General features: G+C 41.8%; 1 protein-coding gene across 1 annotated transcript in view; it reads left to right on the top strand.

The window, feature by feature from the left end:
* The window catches only part of LOC128644199 (sodium-dependent multivitamin transporter-like), a 258,026-nt gene that overhangs the window by 138,401 nt on the left and 94,625 nt on the right, over positions 1–25,000 (top strand). The window contains exons 5-6 of the mRNA XM_053696898.1: positions 14,492–14,646; positions 14,991–15,131. Coding sequence (XP_053552873.1) covers positions 14,492–14,646; positions 14,991–15,131 — 296 coding nt within the window. The remainder of the gene's footprint in view (positions 1–14,491; positions 14,647–14,990; positions 15,132–25,000) is intronic.

Below are 25,000 nucleotides of genomic sequence, written 5' to 3' on the forward strand. Positions count from 1 at the left end.
GATAGCACCAGCATGGCCTCACAGGTTTTGGTATGCGGATCTTGTCCAGTTGCCAGCCTTAGCCTATTCCTTTAAGGCGGGGCCTTCTGTTTCAAGGGCCGTTTTTCCATCAGGATCTCAAATCGCTAAATTTGAAGGTATGGAAATTGAACGCTTAGTACTTAGTCATAGAGGTTTCTCTGACTCAGTGATTAATACTATGCTACAGGCTCGTAAGTCTGTTCCAAGAAAGATTTATTATCGGGTTTGAAAAACCTATATTTCATGGTGTTTTTCTCATAAATTCTCTAGTCATTCTTTTAGGATTCCTAGATTTTTACAGTTTCTTCAGGATGGTTTGGATAAAGGATTGTCTGCAGGCACCTTGAAGGGACAAATCTCTGCTCTTTCTATTTTATTTTATAGAAATATTGCTAAACTTCATGTTATTCACTGTTTTGTTCATGCTTTAGTTCGTATCAAGCCTGTTGTTAAATCAATTTCTCCTCCTGGGAGTCTTAATTTGGTTTTGAAGGATTTGTAGGCTCCACCTTTTGAGCCTATGCATTCTTTGGATATTAAACTATTTTTTTTTTTTTGGCTATCTCTTCAGCTAGAAGAGTTTCTGAATTGTCTGCTCTCTTGTGAGTCTCCTTTTCTGATTTTCCATCAGGATAAGGCTGTTTTGCAGACTTTGTTTAAATTTCTTCCTAAGGTTTTGAATTCTAACAACATTAGTAGGGAAATTGTTGTTCCTTATGTCGAAGCTACTAAAGATTTCAGGAAGACTTCTAGTCTATTTGTTTTTTCTGGTCCTAGGAAAGGTCAGAAAGACCCTGCCATTTCTCCTGTTAAGTGTAGTCAGTCCACGGGTCATCCATTACTTCTGGGATTATATCTCCTCCCTAACAGGAAGTGCAAGAGGATCACCCAAGCAGAGCTGCTATATAGCTCCTCCCCTCTACGTCATACCCAGTCATTCTCTTGCACCTAACTAATAGATAGGACGTGTGAGAGGACTGTGGTTGTTATACTTAGTTTTTATTTCTTCAATCAAAAGTTTGTTATTTTAAACAGCACCGGAGTGTGTTGTTCTTTCTCAGGCAGCATTAGAAGAAGAATCTACCTGAGTTTGTGTATGATCTTAGCGGTCGTAACTAAGATCCGTTTGCTGTTCTCGGCCATTCTGAGGAGTGAGGTAACTTCAGAACAGGGGACAGCGGGCAGGGTTCACCTGCAAGGAGGTATGTTGCAGTTAATTATTTTCTAAGGAATGGAATTGACTGAGAAAATACTGCTGATACCGATGTAATGTAAGTGCAGCCTTAAATGCAGTAGTAGTGACTGGTATCAGGCTGATATGTATGTATGTTTACACTGAGGTATTTCTAGGGAATGGAACTTCACTAAGAAAATACTGTATACATTTAACTTATATTTGAGCCTCCACTGCAGTGAAAGCGACTAGCAGCAGGCTTTTTAATAACATTTCATAATTTTATATTTAAAACGTTTACTGGCATGTTAATCGTTTTTCTCTGAGGTACTTGGTGATAAAACTTTATGGGCATTATTTTTCCACATGGCTGTCGTTTGTTTATGAATAAAATCAGTTTACTGAGCTTCCCCACTGTTGTATTATGAGTGGGAGGGGCCTATTTTGGCGCTTTATTGCGCAGTAAAAATTCAGTCACAGTCTTCCTATTTCTCTACAGAGCCCAGGGGTCTCCAAATCTAGTTTTGAGGGAGGTAATCACTCACAGCAGACCAGTGAGACTGTGCTTTGACTGTGATAAAAACGCTTATATTAAATTGTTATCCGTTTTTGGGTACTAAGGGGTTAATCATCCATTTGCTGGTGGGTGCAATCCTTTGCTAACTTAATGCATTTATTGTGAAAATTTGGTTGCTATAACTAACTTGGTTCATTGTTATTTCAACTGTGACAGTTTTGTGTGCTTCTTAAAGGCACAGTAACGTTTTTTATATTGCTTGTAAATTTATTTGAAAAGTATTTTCCAAGCTTGCTAGTCTAATTGCTAGTCTGTTTAAACATGTCTGACACAGAGGAACCTCTTTGTGCAATATGTTTAAAGGCCAATGTGGAGCCCAATAGAAATTTGTGTACTAATTGCATTGATGCTACGTTAAATAAAAGCCAATCTGTACATGTAAAGAAAATTTCACCAGACAACGAGGGGGAAGTTATGCCGACTAACTCTCCTCACGTGTCAGTACCTTCGTCTCCTGCTCAGGAGGTGCGTGATATTGTGGCGCCAAGTACATCAGGGCGGCCCTTACAAATCACTTTGCAAGACATGGCTAATGTTATGACTGAAGTATTATCTAAATTGCCAGAATTTAGGGGTAAACGCGACCACTCTGGGGTGAGAACAGAGTGCGCTGATAATAATAGAGCCATGTCTGATACTGCGTCACAAATTGCAGAACATGAGGACGGAGAGCTTCATTCTGTGGGTGACGGATCTGATCCAAGTAAACTGGACTCAGACATTTCAAATTTTAAATTTAAGCTTGAGAACCTCCGTGTGTTACTAGGGGAGGTATTAGCGGCTCTGAATGATTGTAACACGGTTGCAATTCCAGAGAAAATATGTAGGCTGGATAAATATTTTGCGGTACCGACGTGTACTGACGTTTTTCCTATACCTAAAAGGCTTACAGAAATTGTTAACAAGGAGTAGGATAGACCCGGTGTGCCTTTTTCACCCCCTCCTATATTTAGAAAAATGTTTCCAATAGACGCCACCACACGGGACTTATGGCAGACGGTCCCTAAGGTGGAGGGAGCAGTTTCTACTCTGGCTAAGCGCACCACTATCCCGGTGGAGGATAGCTGTGCTTTTTCAGATCCAATGGATAAAAAGTTAGAGGGTTACCTTAAGAAAATGTTTGTTCAACAAGGTTTTATATTACAACCCCTTGCATGCATTGCGCCTGTCACGTCTGCGGCGGCATTCTGGTTTGAGTCTCTGGAAGAGACCATTAGCTCAGCTCCATTGGATGAGATTATAGACAAGCTTAGAGTCCTTAAGCTAGCTAATTCCTTTATTTCTGATGCCGTAGTACACTTAACTAAGCTTACGGCTAAGAACTCCGGATTCGCCATTCAAGCGCGCAGAGCGCTGTGGCTTAAATCCTGGTCAGCCGATGTGACTTCTAAATCTAAATTGCTTAACATACCTTTCAAAGGGCAAACATTATTCGGGCCCGGTTTGAAAGAAATTATCGCTGACATTACTGGAGGTAAGGGCCATGCCCTGCCTCAAGACAGAGCCAAACCAAGGGCTAAACAGTCTAATTTTCGTGCCTTTCGTAACTTCAAGGCAGGAGCAGCATCAACTTCCTCCGCCCCAAAACAGGAAGGAACTGTTGCTCGCTACAGACAGGGCTGGAAACCTAACCAGTCCTGGAACAAGGGCAAGCAGGCCAGAAAGCCTGCTGCTGCCCCTAAGACAGCATGAAGTGAGGGCCCCCGATCCGGAAACGGATCTAGTGGGGGGCAGACTTTCTCTCTTCGCCCAGGCTTGGGCAAGAGATGTCCAGGATCCCTGGGTGTTAGAGATCATATCTCAGGGATATCTTCTGGACTTCAAAGCTTCTCCTCCAAAAGGGAGATTTCATCTTTCAAGGTTGTCAGCAAACCAGATAAAGAAAGAGGCGTTTTTACGCTGTGTACAAGACCTTTTACTAATGGGAGTGATCCACCCGGTTCCGCGGTCGGAACACGGACAAGGGTTTTACTCAAATCTGTTTGTGGTTCCCAAAAAAGAGGGAACTTTCAGACCAATCTTGGACTTAAAGATCCTAAACAAATTCCTAAGAGTTCCATCGTTCAAAATGGAAACTATTCGGACAATCTTACCTATGATCCAAAAGGGTCAGTACATGACCACAGTGGATTTAAAGGATGCCTACCTTCACATACCGATTCACAAAGACCATTACGGTACCTAAGGTTTGCCTTCCTAGACAGGCATTACCAGTTTGTAGCTCTTCCCTTCGGGTTAGCTATGGCCCCAAGAATCTTTACAAAGGTTCTGGGCTCTCTTCTGGCGGTACTAAGATCGCGAGGAATATCGGTAGCTCCGTACCTAGACGACATTCTGATACAAGCGTCAAGTTTCCAAACTGCCAAGTCTCATACAGAGTTAGTTCTGGCATTTCTAAGGTCGCATGGGTGGAAGGTGAACGTAGAAAAGAGTTCTCTATTGCCACTCACAAGAGTTCCCTTCTTGGGGACTCTTATAGATTCTGTAGAAATGAAAATTTACCTGACAGAGGACAGGTCAACAAAACTTCTAAATGCTTGCCGTGCCCTTCATTCCATTCAACACCCGTCAGTGGCTCAATGCATGGAGGTAATCGGCTTAATGGTAGCGGCAATGGACATAGTACCTTTTGCACGCCTACATCTCAGACCACTGCAATTATGCATGCTAAGTCAGTGGAATGGGGATTAGTCAGATTTGTCCCCTATGCTGAATCTGGATCAAGAGACCAGAGATTCTCTTCTATGGTGGCTTTCTCGGCCACATCTGTCCAGGGGGATGCCCTTCAGCAGGCCAGATTGGACGATTGTAACAACAGACGCCAGCCTGCTAGGTTGGGGCGCTGTCTGGAATTCCCTGAAGGCTCAGGGATCATGGACTCAGGAGGAGAAACTCCTTCCAATAAACATTCTTGAATTAAGAGCGGTTTTCAATGCTCTTCTGGCTTGGCCTCAGTTAGCAACTCTGAGGTTCATCAGGTTCCAGTCGGACAACATCACGACTGTGTCTTACATCAACCATCAGGGAGGGACAAGGAGTTCCCTAGCGATGATGGAAGTCTCAAAGATAATTCGCTGGGCAGAGTCTCACTCTTGCCACCTGTCAGCGATCCACATCCCAGGAGTGGAGAACTGGGAGGCGGATTTCCTAAGTCGCCAGACTTTTCATCCGGGGGAGTGGGAACTTCATCCGGAGGTATTTGCCCAACTGCTTCGGCGTTGGACAAACCAGATCTGGATCTCATGGCGTCTCGCCTGAACGCCAAGCTTCCTTGTTACGGATCCAGGTCCAGGGACCCGGGTGCGGTACTGATAGATGCTCTGACAGCACCTTGGGTTTTCAACATGGCTTATGTGTTTCCACCCTTCCCGATGCTTCCTCGATTGATTGCCAGAATCAAACAGGAGAGAGCATCGGTGATTCTAATAGCGCCTGCGTGGCCACGCAGGACCTGGTATGCAGATCTAGTGGACATGTCGTCCTGTCCACCATGGTCTCTGCCTCTGAGACAGGACCTTCTAATTCAGGGTCCTTTCAAGCATCCAAATCTAATTTCTCTGAGGCTGACTGCATGGAGATTGAACGCTTGATTCTATCAAAGCGTGGATTCTCGGAGTCAGTGATTGATACCTTAATACAGGCTAGGAAACCTGTTACCAGGAAATTTTACCATAAAATATGGCGTAAATACTTGCATTGGTGCGAATCCAAGAGTTACTCATGGAGTAAAGTTAGGATTGCTAGGATATTGTCTTTTCTACAAGAAGGTTTAGAAAAGGGTTTATCTGCTAGTTCGTTAAAGGGACAGATCTCAGCTCTGTCCATCCTTTTACACAAGCGTCTGTCAGAAGTTCCAGACGTTCAGGCTTTTTGTCAGGCTTTGGCCAGGATTAAGCCTGTGTTTAAAACTGTTGCTCCGCCATGGAGCTTAAACTTAGTTCTTAACGTTTTACAGGGTGTTCCGTTTGAACCCCTTCATTCCATTGATATCAAGCTGTTATCTTGGAAAGTTCTGTTTTTAATGGCTATTTCCTCGGCTCGAAGAGTCTCTGAGTTATTGGCCTTACATTGTGATTCTCCTTATCTGATTTTTCACTCAGACAAGGTAGTTCTGCGTACTAAATCTGGGTTCTTACCTAAGGTAGTCACTAACAGGAATATCAATCAAGAGATTGTTGTTCCATCATTGTGCCCTAATCCTTCTTCAAAGAAGGAACGACTTTTGCATAATCTGGACGTGGTCCGTGCCCTGAAATTTTATTTGCAGGCAACTAAAGATTTTCGCCAAACTTCTTCCCTGTTTGTCGTTTATTCTGGACAGAGGAGAGGTCAAAAAGCTTCGGCTACCTCTCTCTCTTTCTGGCCTATGAGACTGCTGGACAGCAGCCTCCTGAAAGAATTACAGCTCATTCTACTAGAGCTGTGGCTTCCACTTGGGCCTTTAAAAATGAGGCCTCTGTTGAACAGATTTGCAAGGCTGCAACTTGGTCTTCACACCTTTTCAAAATTTTACAAATTTGACACTTTTGCTTCTTCGGAGGCTGTTTTTGGGAGAAAGGTTCTTCAGGCAGTGGTTCCTTCCGTGTAAAGATCCTGCCTGTCCCTCCCGTCATCCGTGTACTTTTAGCTTTGGTATTGGTATCCCATAAGTAATGGATGACCCGTGGACTGACTACACTTAACAGGAGAAAACATAATTTATGCTTACCTGATAAATTCCTTTCTCCTGTAGTGTAGTCAGTCCACGGCCCGCCCTGTTTTTACGGCAGGTCTAAATTTTAAATTAAACTCCAGTCACCACTGCACCCTATAGTTTCTCCTTTCTCGTTTGGTTTCGGTCGAATGACTGGGTATGACGTAGAGGGGAGGAGCTATATAGCAGCTCTGCTTGGGTGATCCTCTTGCACTTCCTGTTAGGGATGAGATATAATCCCATAAGTAATGGATGACCCGTGGACTGACTACACTACAGGAGAAAGGAATTTATCAGGTAAGCATAAATTATGTTTTCCTTGGCATCTTGGATAAAGCTTTTGATTCACAAGGCTTATTTAGAGGGGGGAAAGTCTCCGCCTCAGAGAATTACAGCTCATTCTACTAGATCAGTCGCCACTTCTTGGGCTTTTAAAAATGACGCTTTGGTTTATCAGATTTGCAAAGCAGCAACTTGGTCTTTTTTGCATACATTTACTGAATTTTACCATTTTGATGTATTTGCTTCTTCTGAAGCAGTCTTTGATTTAAAGGGCCATAATACCCAAATGTTTAAACACTTGAAAGTGATGCAGCATAGCTGTAAAAAGCTGACTAGAAAATATCTCCTGAACATCTCTATGTAAAAAAGAAAGATATTTTACCTCAAAAGTTCCTCAGTAGCCACCTCCCATTGTAAAGGATTTCTAAGCAGCATTTTAGTGTGTCTGTCCTGGGACATCTGAAGGGATGAGCATCGTGCACTCTCATCTTATTTCACCAATCAGGTAAAGGAAGTTTACAATGAAATCTCATGAGAGTCAAGTCAATTCTCATGAGATCACAGTAAAAGTTCATGACCTCAGCACTGCTGATGCTGATTGGCTGCTGTTTATTTCTTCATTTTTTGTAAAATTTTTTACCTGCAGCTGGGAGCAGTTGATTATAACTTTTTACACAGAACTTACTCTGCTGAGCTGAGGAAATTTTGAGGTAAAATATCTTCCTTTTTTACATAGAGATGCTCAGGTGATATTTTCCTGTCAGCTTTTTACAGTTATACTGCATCAGTTTCAAGTGATTTAGCATATGAGTATTATGTCCCTTTAAGTTTTTTTTTTTTCGTGAAATTTATAAGAGACTTTTTTTTTGTGCATTTAATTTTTTCAGCGTAAATAGCTGTTATTTTATCCCTCCCTTTCTAGTGACTCTTCTTTGGTCTCCCACATCTTGGGCATTTCTATCCCATACGTCACTAGCTCATGGACTCTTGCCAATTACATGAAAGAAAACATAATTTATGTTAGAACTTACCTGATAAATTAATTTCTTTCATATTGGCAAGAGTCCATGAGGCCCACCCTTTTTATGGTGGTTATGATTTTTTGTATAAAGCACAATTTTATTTCCAGTTCCTTTTTTTTGTATGCTTTTTACTTTTTATTTTATCACCCCCACTGCTTGGCTATTCGTTAAACTGAATTGTGGGTGTGGTGAGGGGTGTATTTATAGGCATTTTGAGATTTGGGAAACTATGCCCCTCCTGGTAGGAATGTATATCCCATACGTCACTAGCTCATGGACTCTTGCCAATTACATGAAAGAAATGAATTTATCAGGTAAGTTCTTACATAAATTATGTTTCTTCTGTTAAGTGTGATCAGTCCACGGGTCATCATTACTTCTGGGATATTACTCCTCCCCAACAGGAAGTGCAAGAGGATTCACCCAGCAGAGTTGCATATAGCCCCTCCCCTCTACGTCACCCCCAGTCATTCTCTTGCACCCAACGACTAGATAGGATGTGTGAGAGGACTATGGTGATTTTATTTAGTTTTATTTCTTCAATCAAAAGTTTGTTATTTTTAATAGCACCGGAGCGTGTTATTCCTTCTCTGGTAGAGTTTGAAGAAGAATCTACCAGAGTTTTTACTATGATTTTAGCCGGAGTTGTTAAGATCATATTGCTGTTTCTCGGCCATCTGAGGAGAGGTAAACTTCAGATCAGGGGACAGCGGGCAGTTTATTCTGCAAAAAGTTATGTAGCAGTTTTTATTTCTAACAATGGAATTGCTGAGAAAATCCTGCCATACCGACATTATATCATGTATGTATAATTTACATTTTAGTATTCTGGAGAATGGTACTTCTCTGGAATTACTCTGTGTATGTAAGATTTTAGCCTAATAGAATACAATAGGCTTTTTAATAACTCTTAATTATGTTAAACGTTTTTGCTGGAATGTAAAATCGTTTTCATTTTCTGAGGTACTGGGTGAATAAAATGTTTTGGCACTATTTTTCCACTTGGCAGTTACTGGATCTAATTATGACAGTTGCTTAATCTCTCTCACTGTTGTGTGTGAGGGGGTGGGACCTTTTTGGCGCCTTTTTCTACGCATCAAAAATTTCAGTCAAAGCATTGTTTTTTCCTGCATGTTCCGGTTTATCTCTACAGAACCCAGGGATCTTCAAAGTTAATTTGAGGGAAGTAATCTAACAGAGCTGTAAGATTGTAGTTGACTGTGATAAAAAACGTTTATTCTTAACTTTTTTATGCCTCAGGGTTAGTTATTTCTTGCTACTGGGTACAAGCCTTTGCTAAGTTACATTTGGTTTTACAAAGCTGATTGATTTCATCTGTTATATATATTCAGTGCTTTTCAAGCACAGTTCGTTTTTTTCATTGTACTTTTCTTGTATAGTATTTCCAAATTGCAAGTTTATTTGCTAGTTTGTTAAACATGTCTGATTCAGAAGATGAGACCTGTACTATTTGTACTAAAGCCAAAGTGGAGCCCAATAGAAATTTATGTACTAACTGTATTGATGCTACATTAAATAAAAGTCAATCTGTACAAATTGAACAAATTTCACCAAACAACGAGGGGAGAGTTATGCCGACTAACTCGCCTCACGTGACAGTACCTGCATCTCCCGCCCGGGACGTGCGCGATATGGCGACGCCAAGTACATCTGGGCGGCCATTACAAATAACATTACAAGATATGGCTACTGTTATGACTGAGGTTTTGGCTAAATTACCAGAACTAAGGGGCAAGCGTGATCACTCTGGGGTGAGAACAGAGTGCGCTGATAATGTTAGAGCCATGTCAGATACTGCGTCACAACTGGCAGAACATGAGGACGGAGAGCTTCATTCTGCAGCTGACGGTTCTGATCCAAACAGATTGGATTCAGATATTTCAAATTTTAAATTTAAGCTGGAAAACCTCCGTGTTTTACTAGGGGAGGTGTTAGCGGCCCTGAATGATTGTAACACAGTTGCAATACCAGAGAAAATGTGTAGGTTGGATAAATATTTTGCTGTACCAACAAGTACTGACGTTTTTCCTATACCTAAGAGAATAACTGAAATTATTACTAAGGAGTGGGATAGACCCGGTGTGCCGTTCTCACCCCCTCCGATATTTAGAAAGATGTTTCCGATAGACGCCACCACGCGGGACTTATGGCAAACGGTCCCTAAGGTGGAGGGAGCAGTTTCTACTTTAGCTAAGCGTACCACTATCCCGGTGGAGGATAGCTGTGCCTTTTCAGATCCAATGGATAAAAAGTTAGAGGGTTACCTTAAGAAAATGTTTGTTCAACAAGGTTTTATATTGCAACCCCTTGCATGCATTGCGCCGATCACGGCTGCAGCGGCATTCTGGATTGAGTCTCTAGAAGAGAATCTTGGCTCAACTACGCTGGACGACATTTCAGACAGGCTTAGAATACTTAAGCTATCTAATTCATTCATTTCGGAAGCCGTAGTACATTTAATTAAACTTACGGCTAAGAATTCCGGATTCGCCATTCAAGCGCGTAGAGCACTGTGGCTAAAATCCTGGTCAGCTGATGTAACTTCTAAGTCCAAATTACTTAATATACCTTTCAAAGGACAGACCTTATTTGGGCCCGGCTTGAAAGAAATTATCGCTGACATTACAGGAGGTAAGGGCCACGCCCTTCCTCAAGACAAAGCCAAACCTAAGGCTAGACAGTCTAATTTTCGTTCCTTTCGGAATTTCAAAGCAGGAGCAGCATCAACTTCCACTACTCCAAAACAAGAAGGATCTGGTGCTCGCTACAGACAAGGCTGGAGACCTAACCAGTCCTGGAACAAGGGCAAGCAGGCCAGGAATCCTGCAGCTGCCACTAAAACAGCATGAATTGAGGGCCCCCGATCCGGGATCGGATCTTGTGGGGGGCAGACTTTCTCTCTTCGCCCAGGCTTGGGCAAGAGATGTCCAGGATCCCTGGGCGCTAGAGATAATATATCAGGGATACCTTCTGGACTTCAAACACTCTCCTCCAAGAGAGAGATTTCATCTGTCAAGGTTGTCGACAGACCAAACAAAGAAAGAAGCGTTTCTACGCTGCATACAAGAACTTTTGTTAATGGGAGTAATCCATCCAGTTCCACGGTCGGAACAGGGAAAAGGGTTTTACTCAAATCTATTTGTGGTTCCCAAAAAAGAAGGAACTTTCAGACCAATCCTGGATTTAAAGATCCTAAACAAATTCCTAAGACTATCCGGACAATTTTACCCATGATCCAAGAGGGTCAGTACATGACCACAGTGGACTTAAAGGATGCTTACCTTCACATACCGATTCACAAAGATCATTACCGGTATCTAAGATTTGCCTTTCTAGACAGGCATTACCAGTTTGTAGCTCTTCCATTCGGATTGGCTACAGCTCCAAGAATCTTCACAAAGGTTCTAGGTGCTCTTCTGGCGGTACTAAGACCGCGGGGAATTTCGGTAGCTCCCTACCTAGACGACATTCTGATACAAGCTTCAAGCTTTCAAACTGCCAAGTCTCATACAGAGTTAGTACTGGCATTTCTAAGGTCACATGGATGGAAGGTGAACGAAAAGAAAAGTTCACTCGTTCCACTCACAAGAGTTCCCTTCCTGGGGACTCTTATAGATTCTGTAGAAATGAAGATTTACCTGACAGAAGACAGGTTAACAAGACTTCAAAGTGCTTGCCGCACCCTTCATTCCATTCAACACCCTTCGGTGGCTCAATGCATGGAGGTAATCGGCTTAATGGTAGCGGCAATGGACATAGTGCCATTTGCTCGCTTACACCTCAGACCACTGCAATTGTGCATGCTGAGTCAGTGGAATGGGGATTACTCAGACTTGTCCCCTTCTCTGAATCTGGATCAAGAGACCAGAAATTCTCTTCTATGGTGGCTTTCTCGGCCACATCTGTCCAGGGGGATGCCATTCAGCAGACCAGACTGGACAATTGTAACAACAGACGCCAGCCTTCTAGGTTGGGGTGCCGTCTGGAATTCTCTGAAGGCTCAGGGACAATGGAGTCAGGAGGAGAGTCTCCTGCCAATAAACATTCTGGAATTGAGAGCAGTTCTCAATGCCCTTCTGGCCTGGCCCCAGTTGACAACTCGGGAGTTCATCAGGTTTCAGTCGGACAACATCACGACTGTAGCTTACATCAACCATCAGGGAGGGACAAGAAGCTCCCTAGCAATGATGGAAGTATCAAAGATAATTCGCTGGGCAGAGTCTCACTCTTGCCACCTGTCAGCAATCCACATCCCGGGAGTGGAAAACTGGGAGGCGGATTTCTTAAGTCGTCAGACTTTTCATCCGGGGGAGTGGGAACTTCATCCGGAGGTCTTTGCCCAAATACTTCGACGTTGGGGCAAACCAGAGATAGATCTCATGGCGTCTCGACAGAACGCCAAGCTTCCTCGCTACGGGTCCAGATCCAGGGACCCAGGAGCAGTCCTAATAGATGCCCTGACAGCACCTTGGGACTTCAGGATGGCTTATGTGTTTCCACCCTTCCCGATGCTTCCTCGATTGATTGCCAGAATCAAACAAGAGAGAGCATCAGTGATTCTGATAGCACCTGCATGGCCACGCAGGACTTGGTATGCAGACCTGGTGGACATGTCATCCTGTCCACCTTGGTCTCTACCTCTGAAACAGGACCTTCTGATACAAGGTCCTTTCAAACATCAAAATCTAACTTCTCTGAAGCTGACTGCTTGGAAATTGAACGTTTGATTTTATCAAAACGTGGGTTTTCTGAGTCAGTTATTGACACCTTAATACAGGCTAGGAAGCCTGTTACCAGAAAGATTTACCACAAAATATGGCGTAAATACCTATACTGGTGTGAATCCAAAGGTTACTCTTGGAGTAAGGTTAGGATTCCTAGGATATTGTCTTTTCTACAAGAAGGTTTAGAAAAGGGTTTATCTGCTAGTTCATTAAAGGGACAGATCTCAGCTCTGTCTATTCTGTTACACAAACGTCTGTCAGAAGTGCCAGACGTTCAGGCTTTTTGTCAGGCTTTAGCAAGGATTAAGCCTGTGTTTAAGACTGTTGCTCCACCATGGAGTTTAAATCTTGTTCTAAACGTTTTACAGGGCGTTCCGTTTGAACCCCTCCATTCCATTGATATTAAGTTGTTATCTTGGAAAGTTCTATTTTTAATGGCTATTTCCTCGGCTCGAAGAGTCTCTGAGTTATTGGCCTTACATTGTGATTCTCCTTATTTGATTTTTCATTCGGATAAGGTAGTTCTGCGTACTAAACCTGGGTTCTTACCCAAGGTAGTCACTAACAGGAATATCAATCAAGAGATCGTGGTTCCTTCTTTGTGTCCAAATCCTTCTTCAAAGAAGGAACGATTACTACATAATCTGGACGTAGTTCGTGCCCTAAAATTTTACTTACAGGCAACTAAGGAATTTCGACAAACGTCTTCTCTGTTTGTCGTGTACTCTGGTCAGAGGAGAGGTCAAAAAGCTTCGGCAACCTCTCTTTCCTTTTGGCTTCGTAGTATAATACGTTTAGCTTATGAGACTGCTGGACAGCAGCCTCCTGAAAGAATTACAGCCCATTCTACTAGAGCTGTGGCTTCCACTTGGGCCTTCAAGAATGAGGCCTCTGTTGAACAGATTTGCAAGGCTGCAACTTGGTCTTCGCTTCATACTTTTTCCAAATTTTACAAATTTGACACTTTTGCTTCCTCGGAGGCTATTTTTGGGAGAAAGGTTCTTCAGGCAGTGGTTCCTTCTGTATAAAAGAGCCTGCCTATCCCTCCCGTCATCAGTGTACTTTTGCTTTGGTATTGGTATCCCAGAAGTAATGATGACCCGTGGACTGATCACACTTAACAGAAGAAAACATAATTTATGCTTACCTGATAAATTCCTTTCTTCTGTAGTGTGATCAGTCCACGGCCCGCCCTGTTTTTTAAGGCAGGTATTTATTTTTAAATTATACTCCAGTCACCACTACACCCTTGGTTCCTCCTTTCTCGTTTGTCCTTGGTCGAATGACTGGGGGTGACGTAGAGGGGAGGGGCTATATGCAACTCTGCTGGGTGAATCCTCTTGCACTTCCTGTTGGGGAGGAGTAATATCCCAGAAGTAATGATGACCCGTGGACTGATCACACTACAGAAGAAAGGAATTTATCAGGTAAGCATAAATTATGTTTTTTTAACTGGTTACACATGTTGCAGGTTCAGCATAAAGGGCAGCATACTTGGAGAACTGTAAATGTTACTGTGTACTACAATATATTATAAATATTGCAGGACACAGTGTGTAACTGTAAAGCTATTTATTCTGTTTTATGCAGGTAGTACAGCCAGTCAGATTGCCATTCCTCCCACACCAATGAAAGAGTACGCCCCTGCATTGTTCTTTATCTACTGTATCTCAGGTCTGACCTCTTGTACAGTAGTAAATTACAGGAAAACCAGGCAAAGTAAATTGTACTTTAAATATTTTCGTAGGATTTACTCAAGTTCTTGGGCGTTCAGTATGTAATTATGTCAGTACTGAGAATGGGGGGGGGGGGGGGGTGATGGTTAATACCCTTCACATTGCTGATGTTGGCTTATAAAAGCCATTTTTAATAGAGGCACATTCATTACAAAATGCTTGGTATGTAGGTCATCAGTTTCCTATTGTACATACATTGGTTACATAACACTTTGACATATTTGCTCCCTTTGCTTGGCAGGGCGGCCTTAAAGCAGTCATATGGACTGATGTTGTTCAGACGTTGGTCATGTTTGCTGGGCAGCTTGCAGTCATCATTGTTGGCACCATGAAGGTGGGCGGCATAGACAGAGTATGGAGCATTGCAACTGAGAACAACAAGATCTCTGGGATAAAGTGAGTGCTGAACAAACCTCCCCTTCTGCCTGCCTCTCATGTTAAGCAATAATGAACAGTCAAGATGTTTTGCCAAGAATTTAGTGACTCATTAATCTTATAAAGTTTTAGCTGGCGACTTGGTGAGACAAATTTGTGGATAGTAAAGAGCATATTCTGTATAAGTAAAAACAATATGTATTACGATGGGAAAATATAATAACTTAATTAATTGAATTAAAAGATAGACGTGAATTTGTCATCAGTGGTTATGGTAATTATGGGATGTTCATTTCCTGTAATTATGTGTGTAAACCCTAAGAAAGGTTAAAGAAATTGAGAATTTGTTTTTGTATTTTTTAAAGTTTTAACCCAGATCCGTTTGAACGGCACTCTTTTTGGTCTCTCGGCATTGGAGGCATATTTATGATGCTGTCCCTGTACGGTGTGAATCAGGCACAAGTGCAGCGGTACCTCAGTTCCCGCACAGAGAAGGAAGCCATATGGTGAGTAAAAATTATCGACACTTTACTGTCTACAAACATCTGCCCCCTCTATGTAACATTTGTAACAAACAGCCTGTTTTGCACTTTTGTGGTATACAGTATCCTTATTTATAGTGTATGTATGCGTATGGGGAAAAAACAAATATATATATATATATATATATATATATATATATATATATATATAACACACAGATAAAGTCCAGCACTCACTTACAAGCTCTCCGCAAAAATTGAAAGTTTAGTTACCGTATTTGGCCAAATGGGACAAGCCCAGGTACCACGTCAAGGTCCCTTTCTAAAACCTGGGACCCTAAAACAGCCACACAATGCAAACTCTCAATCCAACAAACTGGGAACAAGTGAAGGGTGCACAGGCTTATGTAATCACCCTAGATATATACAAAACACGGAAGGGGAAAATTACAAAACAAATTAATACAACACATAGAGAAAGTCTTTCGGCTAGATCACGAGTTTGGCATTAGCCTTAAAAAGCAGCGTTGAGAGGTCCCAACGCTGCTTTTTAACGCCCGCTGGTATTACGAGTATTGCAGGTACAGGTGTACCTCTCACTTCTCTTCCGCGACTCGAGGCTACCGCAAATCCCCTTACGTCAATTGCGTATCCTATCTTTTTAATGGGATTTGCATAATGCCGGTATTACGAGTCTTGGAAGAAGTGAGCAGTACAGCCTCTACCTTTTAGACTCCTACCGCATTTAAAAGTCAGTAGTTAAGAGATTTATGGGCTAACGCCGGAACATAAAGCTCTTAACTAAAGTGCTGCAAAGTACACTAACGCCCATAAACTACCTATTAACCCCTAAACCGAGGCCCCCCCCACATCGCAAACACTATAATACATTTTTTTTAACCCCTAATCTGCCGACCGGACATCGCCGCCACCTACATTATATCTATGAACCCCTAATCTGCTGCCCATAACATCGCCGACACCTACATTATATTTATTAACCCCTAATCTGCCGCCCCCAACGTCGCCGCCGCCACCACCTACTTACAATTATTAACCCCTAATCTGCCGACCGGACATTGCCGCCACTTTAAAAAATGTATTGACCCCTAAACTGCCGCACTCCCGCCTCGCAAACACTAGTTACATTTTATTAACCTCTAGTCTGCCCCCCCCCCCCCCCCAACGTCGCCGACACCTACCTACAATCTTCAATCAAAGTCCTAACGAAGAATTAAGGTTCCTTTTAAATAACGTCATCCAAGATGGCGTCCCTTGAATTCCGATTGGCTGATAGGATTCTTTTATTATGCAGGGGTCGGGGGTGGCAGATTAAGGGTTAATAAGTGTAAGATTAGGGGTGTTTAGATTCAGGGTTCATGTAAGGGTGTTAGGTGTAGACATATTTTTTATTTTCCCATAGGAAACAATGGGGCTGCGTTAGGAGCTGAACGCTGCTTTTTTGCAGGTGTTAGGTTTTTTTTCAGCCCGCTCAGCCCCATTGTTTCCTATTGGGAAATTGTGCACAAGCACGTTTTGACTGCTTACCACTACCGTAAGCAACGCTGGTATCGAGGTGAGATGTGGAGCTAAATTTTGCTCAACGCTCACTTTTCTGAGGCTAACGCCGGCTTGCAGAAAACTCATAAAACCAGCGTTGTCTTAAGGGAGCGGTAAGAAAAAAAGGCTTGTTAGCACAGCACAGCCTTACCGACAAAACTCGTGATCTAGGCGTTTGTTTGTAATTTTTCCTATGGTTCTTGCACTCAGACCTGTCTGGGGTTAACTGCCTGTGACTCTGGGGACAGCTTAGCTTCCTGTGAGTGCCAGTGAGCACCCAGGGCTGAGCATGTTGCAGGGTCATGGAATGTGTACCCAGTCCAGTCTGGGAGTGTAGTCCCCTTTTGTGTTTTGTATATGTCTAGGGTGATTACATAAGCCTGTGCACCCTTCACTTGTTCCCAGTTTGTTGGATTGAGAGCTTGCTTTGTGTGGCTGTTTTAGGGTCCCAGGTTTTGGAAGGGACCTTGACGTGGTACCTGGACTTGTCCCATTTGGTCAAATGCGGTAACTAACCCTTTCATTTTTGCTTTTAATCTTAGCTGAGAGCTTGTGAGTGCTGGACTTTCTCTGTGTGTTGTATTAATTTGTTTTGTAATTTTCCCTTTGGTTCTTGCACCCTGTCTGGGGTTAACTGCTTGTGACTCTGGGGACAGCACAGCTTCCTGTGAGTGCCAGTGAGCACCCAGGGCTGCGCATGTTGCAGGGTAATGGTTTGTGTACCCAGTCTGTCTGTCTGTGTGTGTATGTGTGTGTGTATATATATATATATATATATATATATATATATATATATATATATATATATATATATATATATATATATATATATATATATATGAATTGGAAATAGGAAATAATAATTTTCAAAAAGACAGGGACTTCAGTACTCTTTTCTGAATAACGATGCTCCAGATTGCAAGTAAACAATAGCACTTTATTGACATGTACACCTAAACTACGTGACACAATATATCTCCCTTCCTGGATGATGAATTAGTGTATAAATTAACAATTATACTATAGGCTTGATATTCGATAGCTATATATTTTATGTCAAGTACAAAGCAAAATTACAATAAAAACTGACCGGTCAGTGTGTACCCCATTGACTGTAATGTGGGCTAGCATAGAATTGGCAAAGTAAATTGAGAATAGCCTCTCCCAACTGCACACAGTCCCTTCACTGACTATGTAAAGGTAAATCCCGGGCAGGATAAAAAATGGGATCTAGGTTATTGAAGTAATACTTCTATGTTATGCAATAGGTTAGTAGCAAACATAAAACATGCAGGACACAAAAAAAGTTTGACATTCATAAGCCATGCAGTTAAATAAACGTACCACATACTTGCTGAAAATAAGAGAAAGTGGTGAAACACAGAGCTACTCCCACCTGCTCTCAGAACCCCTTTGAATTGTCGAGGTATAACTTGGGCAGGTATTAATAAACGGCATCTAAGCTGTGCGTTCAACACACATCGACCACAAGGGTGGTTTCCAGATGACCTATGCTTTGTGAGCCAATTTGGCTGTTTTTGTTCAGACACATATTGGCTTCTTACAAGCTTATCCTTCAGGTTGGAAGCTCGTCTAGCTGTAATATTTGGGTATTCTCTAACCTCTTGATACTCCCACATCACTCGCAAGGATTTTCCAATTCTTGGCCAGGATCTCCCTTAGGGCATTCCAATGGCAGTTATAGTCTGTGACCAGCCTTATTTTTGAATCTATTACCTTTTCTTTTTGTGCAAGGAGTGTATTTCGATTTGCATGTGCAGCATTATTAAATGCCTTCCTTACATTTCGCTTGGAATACCCTCTATCCAAGAACCTTTTTTGCATGTCTGTACCATGCTTCAAGAATCTTTCTTTTGTCAAGCAGTTTCTACGGAGTCGTAGAAATTGCCCTTTGGGTATACCTCGTATCAAGTGTGTTGGGTGATGACTTGAAGCTAGGAGGAGGCTATTGGTAGCAGTACTCTTCCGAAAGTTTTCAGTCACAATCATTGCTTGTTCAATTTTTACATTGATATCCAGAAACGATATTTTCTCCTTACTATACTGCAGGGTTAGAGAAATGTTACTGTCATTTATGTTGAGGGTACGAACAAATTCTTTAAGATTGTTTTCCGATCCCTCCCAGATTAAAAAGACATCATCCACATATCTTAACCACATATGGATGTTTTCTTCAAAGAGGGGGCTTTGGTACACTTCATCCATTTCCCACTTACCGAGGTGTAGGCAAGCATATGTTGGGGCACAGGTGGCACCCATTGCAGTGCCTCGTTTCTGCTTGTATATTTTATTATCAAACATGAATACGTTGTTACAGAGCACGAATGTTAACAGTTCCATCACAAAATCTGTGTGGTTTTGGACGTTTGTGCCTCTTGTCATGAGGTAATGTTTGCATGCTTTTATCCCCACCTCATGTGGGATGGATGAGTATAGACCTTCAACATCTAGACATACCAACCATGCTTCTTGAGGGACTGACAGTCCATCTACTTTCCTAAGGAAGTCTGCAGTATCCAGGACAAAGGATGGCATAGTTTTCAAAAATGGTGCTTCAATTATAGATCCAAGATTAATTATAGATCTACAAGCATTGCTGGCTGAAAATGAAGGGAGTCAATATGATCCCTCACAAGCCTTGGATCAAAGTGGGTGTAAAATGGTTAACTTTAATTTTAAAGCAAAATCGAAATACATGCCACAATTATCAATGGTACCTGCCGTGAACATTTTTGTAAAGCAGGTAGAGAGAGAAGTGGCTGGCCTCTCTTTCACTGGACTAGTAAACGATAATCTAAGCAAGTCAGAAAGAAAAGCCCTTGGAGAATTGATGAATGCAAAAGGCCTGATCATAAAGCAGGCTGACATGGGCGGAAATCTTGTCCTATGGGACGAAAACATGTATGTCCTTGAGGCAAAACGACAACTTTTGGATAAAAGCCAATACCAAAGTTTAACCTTTAATCCTGCCTCTTCTCTGCAATTCTCCCTTTTTAACATTCTAAAAAAAGCAAAAGACAGTAAAACTATCACTGCAACAGAATTTAAATATCTATACCCTGAGTACCCTGTGATGCCGGTCTTTTACTGTATCCCCAAGATACATAAAAACTCTAGTAATCCTCCAGGCCGCCCAATAATTGCAGGAATAGGCAGCCTTACAGAAAACTTGGGGAATTAAATTGACCATTTTTTAAGACCATTTTTGAATACTATGCCATCCTTTGTCCTGGATACTGCAGACTTCCTTAGGAAAGTAGATGGACTGTCAGTCCCTCAAGAAGCATGGTTGGTATGTCTAGATGTTGAAGGTCTATACTCATCCATCCCACATGAGGTGGGGATAAAAGCGTGCAAACATTACCTCATGACAAGAGGCACAAACGTCCAAAACCACACAGATTTTGTGGTGGAACTGTTAACATTCGTGCTCTGTAACAACGTATTCATGTTTGATAATAAAATATACAAGCAGAAATGAGGCACTGCAATGGGTGCCACATGTGCCCCAACATATGCTTGCCTACACCTCGATAAGTGGGAAATGGATGAAGTGTACCAAAGCCCCCTCTTTGAAGAAAACATCCATATGTGGTTAAGATATGTGGATGATGTCTTTTTAATCTGGGAGGGGTCGGAAAACAATCTTAAAGAATTTGTTCGTACCCTCAACATAAATGACAGTAACATTTCTCTAACCCTGCAGTATAGTAAGGAGAAAATATCGTTTCTGGATATCAATGTAAAAATTGAACAAGGAATGATTGTGACTGAAAACTTTCGGAAGAGTACTGCTACCAATAGCCTCCTCCTAGCTTCAAGTCATCACCCAACACACTTGATACGAGGTATACCCAAAGGGCAATTTCTAAGACTCCGTAGAAACTGCTCGACAAAAGAGATTCTTGAAGCATGGTACAGACATGCAAAAAAGGTTCTTGGATAGAGGGTATTCCAAGCGAAATGTAAGGAAGGCATTTAATAATGCTGCACATGCAAATCGAAATACACTCCTTGCACAAAAAGAAAAGGTAATAGATTCAAAAATAAGGTTGGTTACAGACTGTAACTGCCATTGGAATGCCCTAAGGGAGATCCTGGCCAAGAATTGGAAAATCCTTGCGAGTGATGTGGGAGTATCAAGAGGTTACCCAAATATTACAGCTAGACGAGCTTCCAACCTGAAGGATAAGCTTGTAAGAAGCCAATATGTGTCTGAACAAAAACAGCCAAATTGGCTCACAAAGCATAGGTCATCTGGAAACCACCCTTGTGGTCGATGTGTGGCATGTAAGTTCATGGTCAAAACGAAAGATTTTGGCACCCACACAGGGAAAAGGTATAAGTTGAAACACTATATCAACTGCGATACAGAAGGAGTAATCTACCTACTCTCCTGCAGTTGCCCATGTTTTTACGTGGGAAAAACGAGGAGAGCTATAAAAGACCGAATCACAGAACATCGTGACAATGTAAAAAACAAAAACCAGAAGAGTAACGTTGCAAAACACTACGAACTGGTTCATGACTGCAATCCCGACTCTCTCAGATTCATTGGTATAGATAGAGGAATCACTAATGGCAGAGGAGGCGACAACGAAAAGATCCTCCTGCAGAAAGAATGCAGGTGGATTTTTGTGTTGGGGACTCAACTGCCGGAAGGTCTAAATGATAAACTTTACATGGCCTGTTTTCTTTAAGACAGGAAAATCCTAGAAAGCCCACTGTATTAACATAATTTCAGTACAACTGTATTTTAAAAAACTTGTATAAAAATAGTATGTATAAGAACTTAATATATATCCAGATAAGTTAATCAACTATAGGAATTTTTATCTAGAGTTAGTCATTGTTTTTTTAAGTGCAGTACACTTGCACTATGATTTATGTTCTTTTTCAACCAGAGTAATCTATATATAGATATGCAGCAAACCTTCACCTCCAGCAGGGGCGCTATTACAAAACGCTATAAAAAGGGATTACTTAGTCCCCTCCATATACCGCCCTGACAAAGCCCGGTCTGTCTATCAGCCCTGCGGGTGAAACGCACGTCGGCATTGGCTAAGCCGACCGGCCTACGTGGTGCACGCTACCAATACAGCCTCCAGACCGCATGGATGACGATACTTGCGGCGAACACAGAAGCATAACAAATTCAACTTGAGGATCAAACAAGTTAAGAGGACGCATCTTGCCACAGCGATATGTCTGAATGGAATAGCAAGGTCGTATATGTTCTATCATAGCTCACTAATACGGACTGTATAATGGTCATACATGATCACGGATATCATTGCCTTATACTTTTTGTGACTGAGAAAGTTTGCTTTACTATGTGTTCCCTAATTAATATACTTAGAAGGAACGCTGATTCTGGGCACTTTTGAAATGATTGCTGAGGATAATAACACTATTGCTTAAACGCTATGCTGGCTTTGTGATAATAACACCTTGAATTGCTTTCTTGAAATCTTGCCTGCTACAACCTCTTTTGCATGCAGCTCTACATGCTAGCATTTCAGGATCTCAGAGACACTGAGGAAACACTACCATCTGTGCTTAACGCTAACTCTCTAATCGCTTACTTCTCCTACTGCAAGCTTTGCATGAATAGTTAACATAAGAGCACTAAAATGGCACATATTGTCTGTTAGTTTTGCTTGTAAAAGCTTTTGTACATGCACATTGTTAAATTCAAGGGAGCCTAACTTAGAGACCACTTAGATCCCGGTGATTCTTACCACTTTATGTACTGCCCAGTATTATACTCTCCTCGTTTGGAGTACTGTGAGCAGTTGGGTGTAGTGAGTCTAAGCAAAAGGCTCTTTCCTTGATAAAGTACAAAAGCACTATTCATTGCATACCATATTGTGACTGTGACCAAAGTTGTGAATTGCTTCTTTCTGTGGTACCCCTATTGACCTCTTAGATCCCACTAATTTATACCTGCCCAGGATATACCTCTTTAATAGGGGTTCTGTGTGCAGCAGGGTGTAGAGGTTCTTTACAGGTATCAACAATTATTCTACAATGTTTTGGCTGTTTTTTGTCTTTTTGTAAGTTGTGTACCCCTGACCGGTCAGGTTTTGAATACAAACTCTAGTATGTATATAGGTAACTAATGTTTCCTTATTAATTTCTTACTACGAATGTGATACAGTGTGTTGTATCTTTTCATCTGGGGGGTGGTGTTCATACAGCTGGGAGAACTTCCCATTCACAATTGAATAAAAAATTCACTGCTTGAATACATATCTTGGTCTAATGAGCTTTATTTTTTCAAAATAGTGCTGAAACCCCTGTCTTTTCACAACTAGGATTATATTCCTACGGCTAGATTTGGAGTTTTGTCGGTAACGACCCGAAAATCTAACGCCGGCTTTTTTCTGGCCGCACCATAAAAATAACTCTGGTATTGAGAGTCCACAGAATGGCTGCGTTAGGCTCCAAAAAAGGAGCGTAGAGCATATTTAACGCAGCTTCAACTCTCGATACCAGAGTTGCTTACGCAAGCGGCCAGCCTCAAAAACGTGCTCGTGCACGATTCCCCCATAGAAAACAATGGGGCTGTTTGAGCTGAAAAAAAACCTAACACCTGCAAAAAAGCCGCGTTCAGCTCCTAACGCAGCCCCATTGTTTGCTATGCGGAAACACTTCCTACGTCTGCACCTAACACTCTAACATGTACCCTGAGTCTAAACACCCCTAACCTTACACTTATTAACCCCTATTCTGCCGCCCCCGCTATCGCTGACCCCTGCATATTATTATTAACCCCTAATCTGCCGCTCCGTAAACCGCCGCTACCTACATTATCCCTATGTACCCCTAATCTGCTGCCCTAACATCGCCGACCCCTATATTATATTTATTAACCCCTAATCTGCCCCCCACAACGTCGCCTCCACCTGCCTACACTTATTAACCCCTAATCTGCCGAGCGGACCTGAGCGCTACTATAATAAAGTTATTAACCCCTAATCCGCCTCACTAACCCTATAATAAATAGTATTAACCCCTAATCTGCCGACTGGAGCTCACCGCTATTCTAATAAATGTATTAACCCCTAAAGCTAAGTCTAACCCTAACACTAACACCCCCCTAAATTAAATATAATTTTAATCTAACGAAATTAATTAACTCTTATTAAATAAATTATTCCTATTTAAAGCTAAATACTTACCTGTAAAATAAATCCTAATATAGCTACAATATAAATTATAATTATATTATAGCTATTTTAGGATTAATATTTATTTTACAGGTAACTTTGTATTTATTTTAACCAGGTACAATAGCTATTAAATAGTTAAGAACTATTTAATAGCTAAAATAGTTAAAATAATTACGAAATTACCTGTAAAATAAATCCTAACCTAAGTTACAATTAAACCTAACACTACACTATCAATAAATAAATTAAATACAATACCTACAAATAACTACAATGAAATAAACTATCTAAAGTACAAAAAATAAAAAAGAACTAAGTTACAAAAAATAAAAAAATATTACAATTTTAAACTAATTACACCTACTCTAAGCCCCCTAATAAAATAACAAAGCCCCCCAAAATAAAAAAAAAATGCCCTACCCTATTCTAAATTACTAAAGTTCAAAGCTCTTTTACCTTACCAGCCCTGAACAGGGCCCTTTGCCCAACATTACAACCCACCACCCACATACCCCTAATCTAACCCAAACCCCCCTTAAATAAACCTAACACTAAGCCCCTGAAGATCTTCCTACCTTATCTTCACCATACCAGGTTCACCGATCGATCCAGAAGAGCTCCTCCGATGTCCTGATCCAAGCCCAAGCGGGGGGCTGAAGAGGTCCATGATCCGGCTGAAGTCTTCATCCAAGCGGGGCAGAAGAGGTCTTCCATCCGATTGAAGTATTAATCCAAGCGGGATCTTCTATTGTCATCCATCCGGAGCGGAGCGGCAGGATCCTGAAGACCTCCGACGCGGAACATCCATCCTGGCCGACGACGAATGACGGTTCCTTTAAATGACGTCATCCAAGATGGCGTCCCTCGAATTCCGATTGGCTGATAGGATTCTATCAGCCAATCGGAATTAAGCCAATCAGCCAATCAGATTGAGCTTGCATTCTATTGGCTGTTCCGATCAGCCAATAGAATGCAAGCTCAATCTGATTGGCTGATTGGATCAGCCAATCGGATTGAACTTGATTCTGATTGGCTGATTCCATTAGCCAATCAGAATATTCCTACCTTAATTCCGATTGGCTGATAGAATCCTATCAGCCAATCGGAATTCGAGGGACGCCATCTTGGATGACGTCC

Source organism: Bombina bombina, unplaced genomic scaffold (assembly GCF_027579735.1).
Source record: "Bombina bombina isolate aBomBom1 unplaced genomic scaffold, aBomBom1.pri scaffold_524, whole genome shotgun sequence".
NCBI lineage: Eukaryota > Metazoa > Chordata > Amphibia > Anura > Bombinatoridae > Bombina > Bombina bombina.